The sequence below is a fragment of the Dromaius novaehollandiae genome, chromosome 8, assembly GCF_036370855.1.
Source record: "Dromaius novaehollandiae isolate bDroNov1 chromosome 8, bDroNov1.hap1, whole genome shotgun sequence".
NCBI lineage: Eukaryota > Metazoa > Chordata > Aves > Casuariiformes > Dromaiidae > Dromaius > Dromaius novaehollandiae.
The window spans coordinates 43,033,719-43,048,952 of record NC_088105.1 but is presented as its reverse complement, the minus strand read 5'-3'; the positions used below and the strand labels follow the sequence as shown (position 1 = coordinate 43,048,952).

General features: G+C 34.0%; 1 protein-coding gene across 1 annotated transcript in view; it reads right to left on the bottom strand.

Moving 5' to 3' along the window:
- Nucleotides 1-452: 452 nt before the first annotated feature.
- MSH4 (mutS homolog 4) overlaps nucleotides 453-15,234 on the bottom strand; it is a 28,703-nt gene continuing 13,921 nt past the window's right edge. The window contains exons 8-20 of the mRNA XM_064516384.1: nucleotides 14,119-14,186; nucleotides 12,360-12,434; nucleotides 11,925-11,989; nucleotides 11,297-11,466; nucleotides 9,668-9,804; nucleotides 9,167-9,270; nucleotides 8,238-8,362; nucleotides 6,201-6,401; nucleotides 4,879-4,997; nucleotides 4,213-4,341; nucleotides 2,947-3,121; nucleotides 1,169-1,257; nucleotides 453-817 (exon numbers count right to left, since the gene is read on the bottom strand). Of these exons, the coding sequence (XP_064372454.1) occupies nucleotides 632-817; nucleotides 1,169-1,257; nucleotides 2,947-3,121; nucleotides 4,213-4,341; nucleotides 4,879-4,997; nucleotides 6,201-6,401; nucleotides 8,238-8,362; nucleotides 9,167-9,270; nucleotides 9,668-9,804; nucleotides 11,297-11,466; nucleotides 11,925-11,989; nucleotides 12,360-12,434; nucleotides 14,119-14,186 (1,643 nt within the window). The 3' untranslated portion in view covers nucleotides 453-631. The remainder of the gene's footprint in view (nucleotides 818-1,168; nucleotides 1,258-2,946; nucleotides 3,122-4,212; nucleotides 4,342-4,878; nucleotides 4,998-6,200; nucleotides 6,402-8,237; nucleotides 8,363-9,166; nucleotides 9,271-9,667; nucleotides 9,805-11,296; nucleotides 11,467-11,924; nucleotides 11,990-12,359; nucleotides 12,435-14,118; nucleotides 14,187-15,234) is intronic.

Genomic DNA, 15,234 nt, shown 5'->3' with positions numbered 1-15,234 from the left:
TTCTCAATATATTTCCCATTACTCACTTTCTACTCAAAACTTGATCAGCTCTGTCAATATCACAGTAATTTGCCATTATTATGTTACTGGCTGCTGGAGAAGCAGTAGTCTTGGACTGTTTACCTGATGTTGGATTAAACGTAAAGACTTGGCTAGAATCCTCCCTGAGTTAGGGAGCAGCAGGATTTGTGGATACACATTCAACAGCACAAGTAGAACTTGCCTAACCAAGAGAAATGGACCATCTGTTTCACAGACTGCTTTCTCTTAGGTAAGATCTTTACTATCATATATAAGATCTATAACACCACATATATAATGTGGAAATGACAGCGTAATTACAATTTTTTTCTGTTTCTCTTAAAACAATGAAAGGGACACAGTTTCATTATAATAAATAATTGCTCCACATACAAAGTAAATACTTTTTATTTCAGACATGTTTTGGGGGGAAAAGAACCCTGCTAATACATATCTAGACATGAAGAATATAGTGTTTCAGTAGTGAATGTAATTTAGACTAAGAATTCAGAATTTAAAAAGAGATGGAAAACAGTGCTTTCTATTGCTATGGAAAAAAGTAGAATTATCTTGCTATCGTAACAATTAGAGCAACAACATACGTTACACATTACTGTTGCTTATCACTTGGTGCAAATGCAGGACAGTTGGCTTCATACTTTTTCTTCAAGCCTTTCAAATATATTCGCAAACTATCTGGATCCAGTCGAGAATTTCTGGCAGTCTGAACTAATCTTACTGCTAAATGATACACAGCTCTTTGTTTCATGGTCTCAGGAGTGCTTTTCTGTCTATGCTGTTCTTAAAAACATAAACATGCATTAAAATATGAAATCTATGGCATTCTATTGTTAAAATAATAATACTAGCTATTTTCTGGCCCATTTCTGATCTGATTTACACCATGTCTGTATAACATTATTCCCAAAACTCCTTAAACCTAAGGACAGCTTTTGGCTGTCACCTGACAGTGACCTTCAATGCAATCTCTTACAACTGATTCCAGAAATGCAAATTTTACTTTCTTGATAATTTCTATTTGCATAGAGCCATAGGCAGTGTTTATCCTATATTCTTTCAGAAATCATGAAAATATATTGGAATTTTGTAAGACCGGATTACAGTATTATAAATTACTACTACATACCAAAATTTGTCTTGCAATATGATTTGTGATTTCCCTTGCATCCAAAATTATTGATGGTGGTAGAGAGGAAACTTCCGCAGCTTTTAATCCTAAACATATAAAACGCATCAATATTTTTGGTTGTTTTGTTTCCTTCCCCCCCCCCCCCCCCCCGCCTTCCCCAGGGTCCCAGAATTAGCTTAACTTGTTTTTACAGAGTGTGATTTTTGGTTTTAAAAAATCCTTTTCCTAAGTTTTCTCTTTGTAGCTGTACTAAGTAATTCTAACAGCAGTTTTATGAAATACAATGTCTACTCTGCTGCAATATTGGCTTTAAAATACATTTCCACATGAAGTTATTGCTGGTAATACTTTAACTGGGCAAGATCAGACATGTTGGGGGTTAAAGGAAAAAATGGCGCAGTGGTGTTAACTGTTTTCTAGCTTCTGTTTATTTTTTCATGTAGCAGGCTGGAAAAATATTGAGGTTGGGCTAAATGAGTTCTCCACTGAATCCTGGCATCCAGTGAAAATGGCTGCTATGTTCCAATTTTTATTCTGCTGCCAGTAGCCAAACTGGCAGATACTCAGCATGAGAAAGAGATGTAAAATATTTGGTTCTGGCCTAAAATGATAGTACTTTTTCTTTTTCCCATAGCCCTGACTGTTATGAGGAAGTTTTGTGCTTCATCAGGTGCTTTAATACTGTAAGGTTAAAACATAAAAGGTTCAAGAGAAGCCTTTGCACTCTGTTAACTTTGCTCAGGTAAGATAAAGAATATACAGGGACCCTGAGTTACTAAAGGTCCTTCCCTCTCCCCCCCCCCCCCCTTTTTTTTTTGAAAGAGACTAGTCTCTAAACATACCATTTTTCTGAGTTAGGCTTGTTTGAAATTGACCATGTGTTACCAAAGCTAAAGAAACTTAGAACTGAAATTCTGATAAACATGTTTAGTCTGAAATTAATTCAGCCTTGGTTGGAATAGTTTGTAGTCTTCAGTTGTAACAGGCTTGTAAAAATCATGTGTAGCCAATTTTCAATTGATTAAATGTTACCTACATCAAGGATCCAACTACAGAATTTAGCATTTGGAAACACGTGAATTTATGTAACTCTTTAAAACTTGTAATTATGCCGTATTGTCATCCATTCATTGCTTTATTGGCCCATAATCATTTAATCTGTACCATCTTCAGTATGATTTATTCTAAATTTAAAAGAAAAGTAAACCCTCCTTCCCGAGATAGCTGACACTTTAGTGGAACCTCTGAAAATAGAGTTAAGCTGACATACATTAAATTCATGTCATTTAAGGAAATTTGGTTTCTTTTTGCTAATCAAAAAAGGCAAAGCTTTTACTTAATTTGTGTATGAGTATTCATGACAAACACAAGAGAGCGTTCTACATAACAAAACTCAGCACTCATAGCTTTAAATTTCTACAGAACTTTAATTTTTTCCATTTGCAGAGAAGAAAACAGTTCAAATACTGTGTGCTCACAATGGCTCAACTCATTCAAATAGGGTAGGTAAAGTTGCTACAGACACTACATGAAATTTGGCAGTGAAAAGATCTTCTAGTCAAGTTTTCCATACTACCCCAAACTACTATTTTCCTACATGATTACTTAAAGTATAAAAGTATTTGGAGCAGATTATAGATCTGCCATTGTTACTCTGTAAGAGAGATTCAAACTCGGGAGAAATCTGTCAGCCAAAAAAACGTTTTTTGCCCAATACTGAAGATAGATACCTTACATAATCTTTATTAAGTCAAAGTCATAATAGAATCCATTACCATAGTTCTTTTCCTCTGTATATCCTTTAGAGAGTTTGTAAGTGTAAGCAATTTTCTCATTTCCAGAAGCACTGCTTCTCACATGCTGCACTTCAAAATGGTAATTTTCCACATTGGGATATAAAGCATCTATATGACATAGTTCCAGGAAATGTGTAGCAAACAATGTAAATGCCTAAATAAAACAACAAAGAAAGAAATCTTATTTTGAAAGTGATCTTGCCATAAATTACAGTAAATAAGGAAAATTAAGTGATCTCAGATGTTTGGGTCTTTCTCCAAAACTTTGAACAGCTATTTTTAAATCACCAAAAAAAACCACTAACAAAAATTAAAAACCTGAAGGAATGAGTTCTGTGTGCATTTACTAAGTGCTGTGAACATGGGCATGCCCAAATAAAATAATAAACTACTCAGATTTAGTTTTAGACAAACTTTATCTTTTTGGGCCCTTTTTTTTCCCAGCATGAAATCAGACTGGCTGCTGAATATACTAGCAGTCAGCTTAATTGTATAATTGGCAAGGATATCTTTTCCAACTCTGGATTCTTCCACTCTTTTCTCAATATAAGAAGAACAACACCAAAAGTAACAGGAAATTCCTGATACTTACAAAATTTGACCAGGGTTATATTGAATGATTTTCGGAAGACTGATTGATTTCTCAAGGTATATTTTGCTTAAAGTGAAAGCTATAAAAATATCTGAGCTTTTTTAATTGAAACACAAAAGCACTCAAAATAAACTCTGAGAAACTGGAGCTACACCCTTCCAAAAGCTGACAACGGGTTGAGGCAGATCACATAGCTAGCAAAGAGGCAAGATTTCCGATCTATCTAAAAGCATTTTCCACTTTTCTCAATAAGCCTCTGACTTCTATGTAAGCAATTTTTAAGTTGCGTGGAACTACCATTGTATTTTAGAAAGGTAACAGACAGGTGAAGAGGTATTCCTTTAACATTCAAGTATATAAAGCTCTACTGTCTAAGCCAAACTGAAGGGATTGATTTAGGTTTTTTTTTCAAAATAGGAAGGCAAACTTCCAAAAAGGTTGGAAAGACATAGTGACCAGAGCGACAGTATGTGTCAGCATTTTTTCCTCTATCGCTAAAATTCTTACTATTCACCAGCTATGATAGATATTCTATTTAGGCAAGAAGTATCTACAAAATTAAGGTTAGATTATGAGAAAATAGTATATTTACTTTCAGAATGATGCAATAATTACCAGCTTTAATTTTTTGTTTGTTTTCAAAACAGGATTACCTTCAAACTCAACAGATATTCACAGGCAGCGTAACAAATGCCAATACCTTCTTCAGCACTGGTACCTCTTCCAAGTTCATCAATTATGATAAGTGATTTGTCATTAGCATTTTGTATGATATATGTTATCTAGGAAAATATTTAGTTTGTTAGCATTGCTAGAAATACATCTTGTAAAAAACTGATGCTAACAGGAATATGTTGTGTTAACTCAGATGAAACAACTCAGAATTAAAACAAAATCCTGTTGGATCCACAAATTTTTCCCCTTCACAGCTTTCAAATAGCTGTCAATTCAAAACAAGCCAAGAATCATATTGTAGCACCCTTTCTCTTTTCCATTAAACATGTCATGTTCTCTCAAAGTCATGTTAGTTTGACATAGAACTGCAATTGCTTAGACTTGAACAAATAATCGTTTAAGGTTTAAGAACTAACAAAACATTGGAACTACTATCCAATGGAACGCTGACTTTCACTCATACTGGGACCTTCTTAAAATATGCCTTTTTATTCTGTGGTTTATCATCTAGTTGGGAAATGAAAGTTGAATTTTTTTGACCATTTTTGAAAAGTACACTGTTTTAGTGGAAATAAACTACTATAATTTCTATCCGCTTAACAGTAAAAATGAGCCTTGGACTCTGTAACAGCAATGCTTAGTACCTCTTTCATTTCCTTCATGAATGTTGATGCATTTGTTTCTATATCATCATCCATTCCTATTCTGGTGAATATTTGCTCTGCAATTCTGAAAGAACAATATTCTGCCGGGACATAAGAGCCTGCAAAGCAAATAAAAATACAAGTTTTCTCATATCAGTTTGACAAATGCCAGTTTGTCTGAATATGTTAGTGGGATATAAATCACCTTAACACTTTGTCTTTATGCACTTCAGAGAATTAATCTTATTCTATGAAGTTTCTTAAGATATGTTCTGCCATTACTTTATAAGAAAAACTATTAGTATAGATACCATAATTAAAGAAATTTATCAGGAAAATCTGATAAAATTGTATGCCTGAAGCTGTATGTCAGTCTAAAGGGATGCAAAAGTGAGAATAAACTCCAGGATTAATTTACATTTTAGCCATTGAGATACTAACCCCAGGAAATCTTGTTTTCCCAACCCAAAGCTTGTATTGATTTACCAGATTTTGAGACTTGCTAGTTTTAAAGACTAGAAGAGGAAGCTTGCCAAAAGACTTCATAGACTCCTTTACTTGTATAAGGCTCTCTTTTGTGAGCGCAAATCCTGAAGAACTTGCAGTTGTTTGGGATTAGGTCCATAAGCACATCCTGTACCAATTTTATTCTCCCCTACTAAGCAGTTTTAATCAAGTAGAATAAGGGTCAGCATACTGAAGTCCTTCTCATGCAATACTGTCTGAAAATTATCTTTAAGGCAAAAATCAGGAGGGAGTTCTTGAGTACAGGGATATGTCCCACATAGTTAGACTTTACAGATACTTGTTTTACATTTGTAATTTTACTGATAGAGCCTTGCAGTATTTATAACTGTTTTTGTTTGATGTAGTAGTTAATAGAGAAATAATAAACTCTGCTTGGCCACAGGCATGTGTCTCTACATAACGAAGGTACACTCAAGTCTATTCCTTTTTGACGACTAATACGTGTACAGCCTGAATGGCATTCTTCTAGGACACTATCAATTAAGCATGAATTAGGGTGCTTCAAAGAATTAAAGTGCACAATTGATATCCTTCTCCTAAAGACAGACTGTGAATGCTGCCAGGTAACACAGTGGGGCAGGGGCATAAATCTCCAATGGAGGACCCCAAATCTTTCAACAGCCTCTGTCAGCAACACAAGAGCTGGTAGGAGCAGAAGGACTAGAAAATTACCTGTTGCTGTATAGAGAGAATATTACCCTCAAAGCTGAATCATTCAACTTTGTAAATAATTTTAAACTAGAAAGCAGTAAAAGTACTGCAAAAGATTACTGATACGGTAACCTGTTGCTTACCAATCTGCGCCATAATTTGACAGAGAGCAATCTGCTTTAGATACGTTGATTTCCCACTCATGTTTGGTCCTGTAATAATAACGAAACTGCTACCCTCTGTCAGATACGTGTTGTTAGACACAGGCTTTTCCACAGCTATTTTTTCAAGAATGGGATGCCATCCCTGCTTGATTGCTAAAGTATCTGTAAATTCTGGACGAACTAAATGAGAAAAAGAATATAAAATATTACAGAGTTAATATGGAAACCTTTAAGTTACCAAACTGGTGCATTTTGAAATAAAGTCATTCTTGCAGAACAGAAGTAAAATTCTGTGGTCCTGATTCCCTTGTTTTTACTCTTGTAGTCAGCAAGACTGCTTATAAAAAAAATTATACACACACACACACATATATTTACATGTGCCAGATTTTTAAGAACCATTGAGAAAAGCTCCTTTGCTGTTACCAAATTATCAAAGATGGAACACTTGAAAGAGTTATCAACAATTTTCAAGTACAGATTATGATTATCATACAAGTCTTCATGATCCATTAGTACAAAAAGAAAAAAAATACACCAACGTTCCATTCCTAAATTAACCTTCTGTGTTTGTGTTCCACAGCAAGTAGTGTAAGACTCCAGTAATAAAGAAAATTTGAAGAGTGAAACTGGAAAAGGAATTCAAACTGAAAACCTGAAACACAGTTTTATAACTACTAGAATATGAACATGCAAAATACGGGGGTCATGAACTGTATCTATTACTACTTTGTAAGTAAGCACCTTATTATATAAACATGGGGAACTAGGAAGTAGCATTCCTTCTTTGGTAAATATATGTGGGTATACACCATGCCTATACAGATTCATTTGATACTGGGACTGTCTACATGTGTATCTGGCAGAATACAGTTTTTTATTCTCAGTCTATTCCTTTTGCCTCCTCTCTCTCTACCGCTATGGCAGTACCCCAGGCTAACAAAGAAAGGTTGTTAAATTCAGTTAAATTCAAAATTGAAAAAAGCAGTTTTTCAACTTTAAACACTGGGCAACTCTAATTACCTGATGTATGCATTTAGTCATTTAATGATGTGGGGGAGAGAGTTGACTGGCAAAGGGAACCAGAAACTACAAAAGAGAGTCCATTTCTTCGGGTGGACACACACATGCATGCATACCTATGTGCAATTCTGCAGATGTGGTTATATGGGAGAAGCTCAGCAGCTTTGGTCTCCTTACCACTACTGCTGAAGAAAACGCGTGCTCTATTCACTGGATGGGAAAAAGAGTGATGCATGGAACACATTGGTTACTTCTTGTGATTGCATTCAACAGCACATGAAGATTCACGTGGTCCATGCTACAAAGGCAAACATGAACTGGAAGTTTCATAGCGGCATCAGTAGCGCTGAGCTAATATCCCCTGCTGAAACGGCTTCCAGACCTGAATTAGTATCTACATAGCGTTGTACTCTACATATAAGCATCTCAGGTCAGCATTAAGTTAAGACAGTGTGCTCATTTGTACTTCGCAGAACTAGGCCGGGAAAGCAGGATGACCCTACGATGCGATACAACAGAATCTTTGATCCAGGACATAAACAACGTGCAGGTAAGCATATGATCCTGGATTCCTTAGAAGACCAATTCCCAAAAATGCCTTGTAAAAGCAGGTAAAGGTAGTCACTTATTTTGTCTTCAGGTATATACTTAATGTTCACCTGCTTATATTATGTCATGCCCTTTTGGAACAGAACTGTAAACTCAAATATTCACAGACTTTATGCTTTTGAAAACTGGCTATCTTGAAAAGATACTGGTTATGAAGGCTTACAGCAGCTAAATGGCAAAATACAATTTCAATTAATAGATACAGAAAGAACACGACCACGAAACTGGAAAGGATACTGCAGCCAAATGGAGCAGGAGCCTACTGTGAAACAGAAAAATAAATGACATGGGCATAGCAATTACAGAACCAGAAAAAGCAGGCAGGATATTCTCCAACAGTAGGGTCTTTATCTGGCCTATGACAGAATCGAGGAAGAAACTTACCATAGTCAGACAGAGTACAGGCATGGGCAAATGAAAGCAGCATGTCCAGCATTGACACAACGTCAGATAGCTTGTACAGGCAATGAATATATTCGTAGATCTCGTTGAGTAGTTTACACACTATTCTGCAATAAGACCGATTTAGTTGTTGCACAGTACATACTGTCACTTTATACAACTTACAGAAAAAAGACAACAATAATGTTCATACTGCATATATTAGGACAGAAAGTTACTTCATAAAATGCAATCGACATCTGTCAGATGCAGGCAAATGTGCAAATTTCTTTAAAGTATATTAAGATCTCATACCACAATAACCACAAATCAAATTCTGCTATCAGACGCATAGCTCAAATATCAACAACTCACAAGAAAGCCTCACAAAGAGAATAAAAATATAGCTGTGAAATCAATTACGTTTTATTAGCATCTCAAGTGTTAATAAATGTGTGACTAATTGGCTTAGGCCTTCATGTTAATAATTAAACCACATGGTCTCTAGAATGAATTTCCATGAAACTGACATGCAACATTAGACCTAGTAAGTCTTATGATATAGCTAAGACTTACAAAACATGCACCAAGGACAAAAATGCAGAAATAGTTCTACTGTAAATGCAAGGAACTGATTAAAAAAGTGACTTTGCATTACAGAACTAATATATACATTGTGTCATTTTGTGTAGATAATTCACCGCAAAGAAGTTTAATAAATGCCTACATATTTGTATACACATTCAATACACTACACATTTTGTGTTAGTTTTTCTCTTGGGAATTATACTTGATCAGTGTCACTGTGGATTGTTTCTGTAAGTAACCACAGCTTAGCAATAAGACAGCATTAAGCAAACTTGTAATTAGCTATTAATGGGACAAAATAAATGCAGTTAGCACAAATATTGAACAGTTTTAAATGCTCTTACAAGTAGGTCATGTGATAAATTTCTCTGAGGGATTCCTGACATCTTTCATTCATTTTTATTAAGTCCGCTGAAGTAAAGCTATATGTGTTTTTCATTTTAGTGATCTGTAGGGAATTCAAACCAACAATCAAAACTTGCTGTATAATCACAAACAAAAATACTGTCCAAAAAACAAACTGGAAACAATATGGAAAACAAATGGAAAAATTAATGCCTTGTTTCAATTTTCCTAGATAAATTTTCATAAAAAATCCTTAGAATGCAGTTATCAGCAAGATATACAATTTATAATTGCACATTTTCTGACTATATTAAGTGTAACTATAAATAGAGCAGCTGTAAAAACACACCAGACTATACCCTCACTTATTTCTAAGCATCTTCACTGAAATTATGTTTATTGTTATTTTATAATGTATATTTTATTAATGTTTTTATATACATTTTTATATCCATTAATTATACGAAAGTATTTTGACAAAACATCTCTAGTACAGATACCTTTGTAAATTCTGAAGGAAGCTGGCCATCGGGTAATATTGAACAATCGGCATTCATCTGGATAAAAAATCCACGAGCAGAGCTGAAACTTGTTCTCATTGGTAGGTTGTATTTTTCTGCAAGTTGTGTTATCAGACCTATGTACCACAGAGAAAGATTTAACCAAAATCAGTAATATACACATAAATTTTGTATGAGTAAACAGACATACTGTGGATGCGATTACTCTAATGTGTTGAAGGAGTCAGGTAAGTAACATGTCAAAAGGTCTTAAAAGTGGGCTTCTGTGAAGTTAAAAGAACTCAGTAACATAATAAAATCTGGTTGTATATAGCTACTGAGAAAAAGTTCCAGTGGGGAATAGGATAATTCATGCATTCTTTAAAAACAGTCCTAACATTTGACCAACTCCCAGGCAGGCTTGGCTACGGAAAGGGAAGTTTCCTAGAGCACTTAGCTTCAGATGATGTTTAATCAACAGACAGACTATAAACTGTAAATTAGGGGACTCTCAGTTTTTACCACTTCATGATTACAAGCAATGTTCTTTCCACTGACTGAGGTAAATGCTTTACATTTGTAGCCCCTCCCCTTAAATCCATCTTGTTGCTAGCTTAGAAGATGCTGGGTATGAGAAACTGTTGGATGATAGAAGGATATGTACTACTAAGTACTGGGAATTCTGAATACTGCAAATAGGGTAATAGTGTAGAAACTCCTGTGGGAAGAAAAAAAGATAGGGCTACTTTGTGCTGTTTCCCTGCTGCTCATTGTTCTGTCTAAGCTTGCCCACTTTTTGATGTTCCAACCATTCAGGACACAGAAGAGCAAGTTAGGCTGTTCTGGATATCTCAGTCTTTAAGTCACTTAGAGTTTAATCCAGTAAAGAGGAAAAGAGAGAAGAATCCCTTTTGCAAACATGTGGGCTGCAGTGAAAACAGAGAAGGGGAACACAGCTACCGAGTTTTGGAAGGTTTAGGAAGTAAAAAAACAGTAATTATTTTTCCAATTAAATAGTAAACTAAAAAGTTATTTAGCTAGAAATCAACATTTTACACTACATAAAAGATATGTCCCAGAAGATAAATTTTTTCTTCGATTTTGACACTTACTGATAATCAGCAAGGTTACTAAGGCATAGTAACAGTCATTATGCTAAAATTCCTTGCATTATTTTTTTCCAACTCTTAATAGCTTGGTTAAAAAGCAGTCCACAGATAGATCGAGACTGCTTAAAATATAAGGAACAAAATACTCAAATGTTTTCATTCAAGAAGCTAACACTTTATGCAGAATGTTTTAATTGGAATAATTTTGTTATCATAGCTTATTTTTGTGTATTTTTAGAGGATAAAGAGCGACAAAATTTTAAATAAAGGGATCACAATATAATTGTTCATCCTCATTTAAATAAAAATTGAGAGCTTTTATGTACACATGGGAAATCTCAGTAAATGCCTGAAAAGTATTTCAATTACTCACCAATGACCATCAATTTATACTAACACTCAATGCCATTTTCATCCGAGAACGTTTTCACAATATGTTGTATGTGATTGTATGGCTCCTACATGCTAGATGCAATATGTTTTGAATTCCAAGTACATAAAAATCTTAGTCTAGAAATACCTGCTATGTCATCGACAATTTCTGTGTATGTTCTACGAGCTATATCAAGGAATTCATTGACATTTGGCTTTACAGCATAGCATTTCTGGGTCCTCATATTCAGACATCCTTTTGTATACCGTGTATCATCATTAATTACAGTTGTTATCTTTTCAAGTATAATTTCAAACCTGCAATATTAGTTGTATCACCAATTAAATTACTGCATAATATTTTATGATTTTTATTTGCATTATCATTCTGAAATTATAAATAATATTACAGATAACTGAAGCAAATACTTCTCTATGATTAAAAACAGACACTAAATTTTATGCGATTTTCACCTCAGAACAAAGTATGAACACACTTAAATCTGATATAAAGTGTCACTAATTGAGTGCTTAATTTAAAAAATCTTTACTGTTATTCAGCAATTGCAATATGATAGGTAATTTTCTATTTTGCTTTATAGGCTATCTTTATATTAGTTGAAAATTTGAATTTTTAAAGTTATCTGCTTTTAGGTGAAACAAGGGGGCTACAGCTATAACTACAAATAAACAAAGATGTACTATTTTTGATCTTACAGACATCCTCAAGGAAGATGAAAGTTTCTAGCATACCAGCTAAAATATTATTGTAATACCTTGAATCTTCGAGAGAACTGTAGTATGCTTTTAGCAGAGGTGTGCTGCAGTTTCTTAAAGCAGCCTGTTGAAAATTAAAATATGAACACAAATAGTTACTTCATTTCACAGCCCTTTCAAAGGACTGAAAGGTCTCGGATTCACTGAGGCTTACTAGCGGTTGTGCGAGCACCTTAAAGAATTCAAGCAGGAGGCTCCATTAAATATTTGTTATAAAATCAATTAATCAGGTAACCATAGGAATCCAGTTCTTACAGTACTGGACTCAAATACATGTTTTCAACTAGCTTAAGAGATAGCATAGATTATGTTGGCAGTGTTGTGTTCTGCGAGATATAAAGTAAATTTAATGAACTGCACTGGATTAAAATAAGGACTAACTGGTCTGTACTTTACACAGAGGAAAAAAAAAAAAAAAGACAGATACAACTTACCTTTAGAGGTTCTACAAGTTCTAGAGTATGCTTCAGGTAGATTAAATTAGTTATTTTTGATTCAGCAGTTTTAACCTGTTGAAAAAAGTTTACAAAGGTTGGAGGAGTTTGTATGCTTGTTTGTTTAAAGAAAATATTTAAGAACTAGCAGAACTCTCATTATAACTGTATCAGATTTATACTTTAAATTTTAATGAAAATTGCCAAAATGCTCCTTTGATGACTTGGTATATAACTGCATAAAAGCATGCACCTGAATTTATATTGCCTACTGTGATAATTTGCCCAGCAGTAACTGATACTTTTCATATGTATGCATTGATAATGGGGACTGACAATGAGAACACCTGGCTAACCCAAGCCACAAAGCCTTCTTTTATTCTTCTACGTCATAGCTTGTAGACTGTTCCAAAGCCATATGCCTTATGCATCATACTTGTGAAACACAGCCTCTTTTACAAATGCTGTAAAATGCAACACAACCCAGTTTGGTTGATTTATCTTTGGTTGATATATTTAAATCCTTAAACATCCGCACATACAATGAAGAAAAAAGAAAATTCAATAAACATTAAAAATGCTTGCTTATAGTAAAGGTTGTTCTTCAAAACTTTTTGTTCACATATACATTCTAACTTATTTTGTATGCCTCATGAACTTTTTAAGTCAAAGAAATCTGCTGGTGCCATTAGGGCACAGCAAACATACTGTATGTCCTTGTATTTTCACTGCTCAAGTATAGTAGTCAAACGTAACCTACAATGGAATGGTGTTACAAGATGCTGAGGAGAAAGAAGCTGAGGTTCAGTTATCTCAAGCATATTGTGGTTAACTGTGTTGTGTCCTGTCTCAATCAAGAGCCAGTAATGAGCTACATATATCTATCCTATTTGATATTTGTATTTCACGTGTTAAAGTACAAACTAATATAAGAGTTAAGCTCTGATGGAAAAAAACCTCTCTCACTGAAACATGCCAATAGTTACTAGGAGAGAGAGAGTTTCATACCCCCTTCAGTGATTTTTGTTTTATGAACTAGTTAAGAACAGGAGGTGACCGCAAGTCTAACAATGGCACACTGGCACACTGAGGGAACAGAAACCCTTACTTTATTTGATTCCGACTGTCTCCTCATTAAAAATGTAAGAGCATGAGTTTCAAGGTGAAAGATTAAATCTGTGATGATTTCTTGAAAGACTTCAAAGGGGAAGCTTCTATTCCTTTCAGACTATAAGGAATAATTTCTGTTGATTTATATTACATGAAATACTAAGAAATTCTTGAATTACTAATAAGGAAGATGCTTAATTTTGTTTAGGCTATTAAAAATTATATTAACCTACAAAAATAAGAGAGCAGATTTCTCCTATACAATTTTTCTTTTCATGCTGATGTGAAAAAAAATCCTTTTTTATCTTAACACTAATGAATAGGTTGTACACATATGATGAATAAAGGTGGGGAGTGATGAAAAATAAACATTTCTGAAGTCCAATTTGCATGAAGTAAGATGAACGTGATATTGAAGCAAACCCAGATTTTTCTAACATTCTCTCATGAGAATCTTACACTACTGTGAAGTAAGATATATTTTTAGTACATGATGACATCATGCCATATCTTTTTAAGGTGCAGTCTTTTTCTTATAACATCATGCATATATATATATATATATGTATATGTATATATATGTAGATGTCACATTTACATGTTGCATATTCTCTTCAGATAACTGATTAAGATGTAGTTTGAAACATACTGTATCCTGCTTTGGAATTTGTACCAAAACTGAAAGTAGTTGTTCGATATCCAGGAATTTTGAGATAACTGTAAAACAAAAGTAAATAGATCAGAAATTGAAATGAAACTTGCAATAAAATTGTATTATCAAATTCGTTTAAAAATATGCACACAATTACTTAGTAATATTTTTCTTAATCTTTTTCTTCCTTTTTGCTACCATATATTCACAAATTATTCCCCATAGTATTTTTAAAAATTTAGCTGTAACCTAAATTATTTTGTGATTACTATACTTCCCATACCTAAGCATGCAGTGATTATTATATTGGCGGACATACCTGTCAACAATTCAATGATATTCTTTTAAGTAAAGGAGCTTTCAAAGTGTATGTGATCTAGAGAATAATAAAACTAAGAATAGTCTCACTGTCAATATAATAAAGAAAATACAGGAAAGGAAAGACTTAGACAACCAAGATTGCTCATAAACAACTTTTCCCATCTGTATTTACAGAAATGTAATCAAATAAAACACCAGACTGAACAATACTGAAGCGCAGCAGGTTACCTCAAAAACCACAGTAATCTATGCTTGAACATCCACAGACAAAAAGAAAGCTTTTACTATCAATAAAAACATGAACATATATGCACCCTAAAAATTCACAAGTTATGACTTATACAGTTTAGACCTTCAAGATAAGACCTTCATGTCATCCACATTTGTATGATGAGGGGTACTGAGAAGCAAAAACATAATTTTTTATAGGTATGCAAGTTATTTTTGTTAGACAGAATCACATTTCCATTGTTCAGAGACAGATAAAGGTTAAGCTTATGCAATACAGCTTTAGGTGGACTAATTTATACCTTTTAGGTTTTGGGGTTTTTGTTTAAATTTGTCTGAATCACTGTTCTACGAAGCAAAGAGGAAAAAGTATGCATGCACGACAAGTATTACATCACCGATGCCTTTATTTGTTTTTAATGTATACATGAATAAACTGCTTCCAACACAGTACATACCTAGCCATAGAGCTAGAGACAAACTGAAATTCTTTTAAAAAGCTATTGGCTTACTGACGTCTATCCAATTTATCAGAAAAGTTCACTTTTCTTAACAAAATACTCA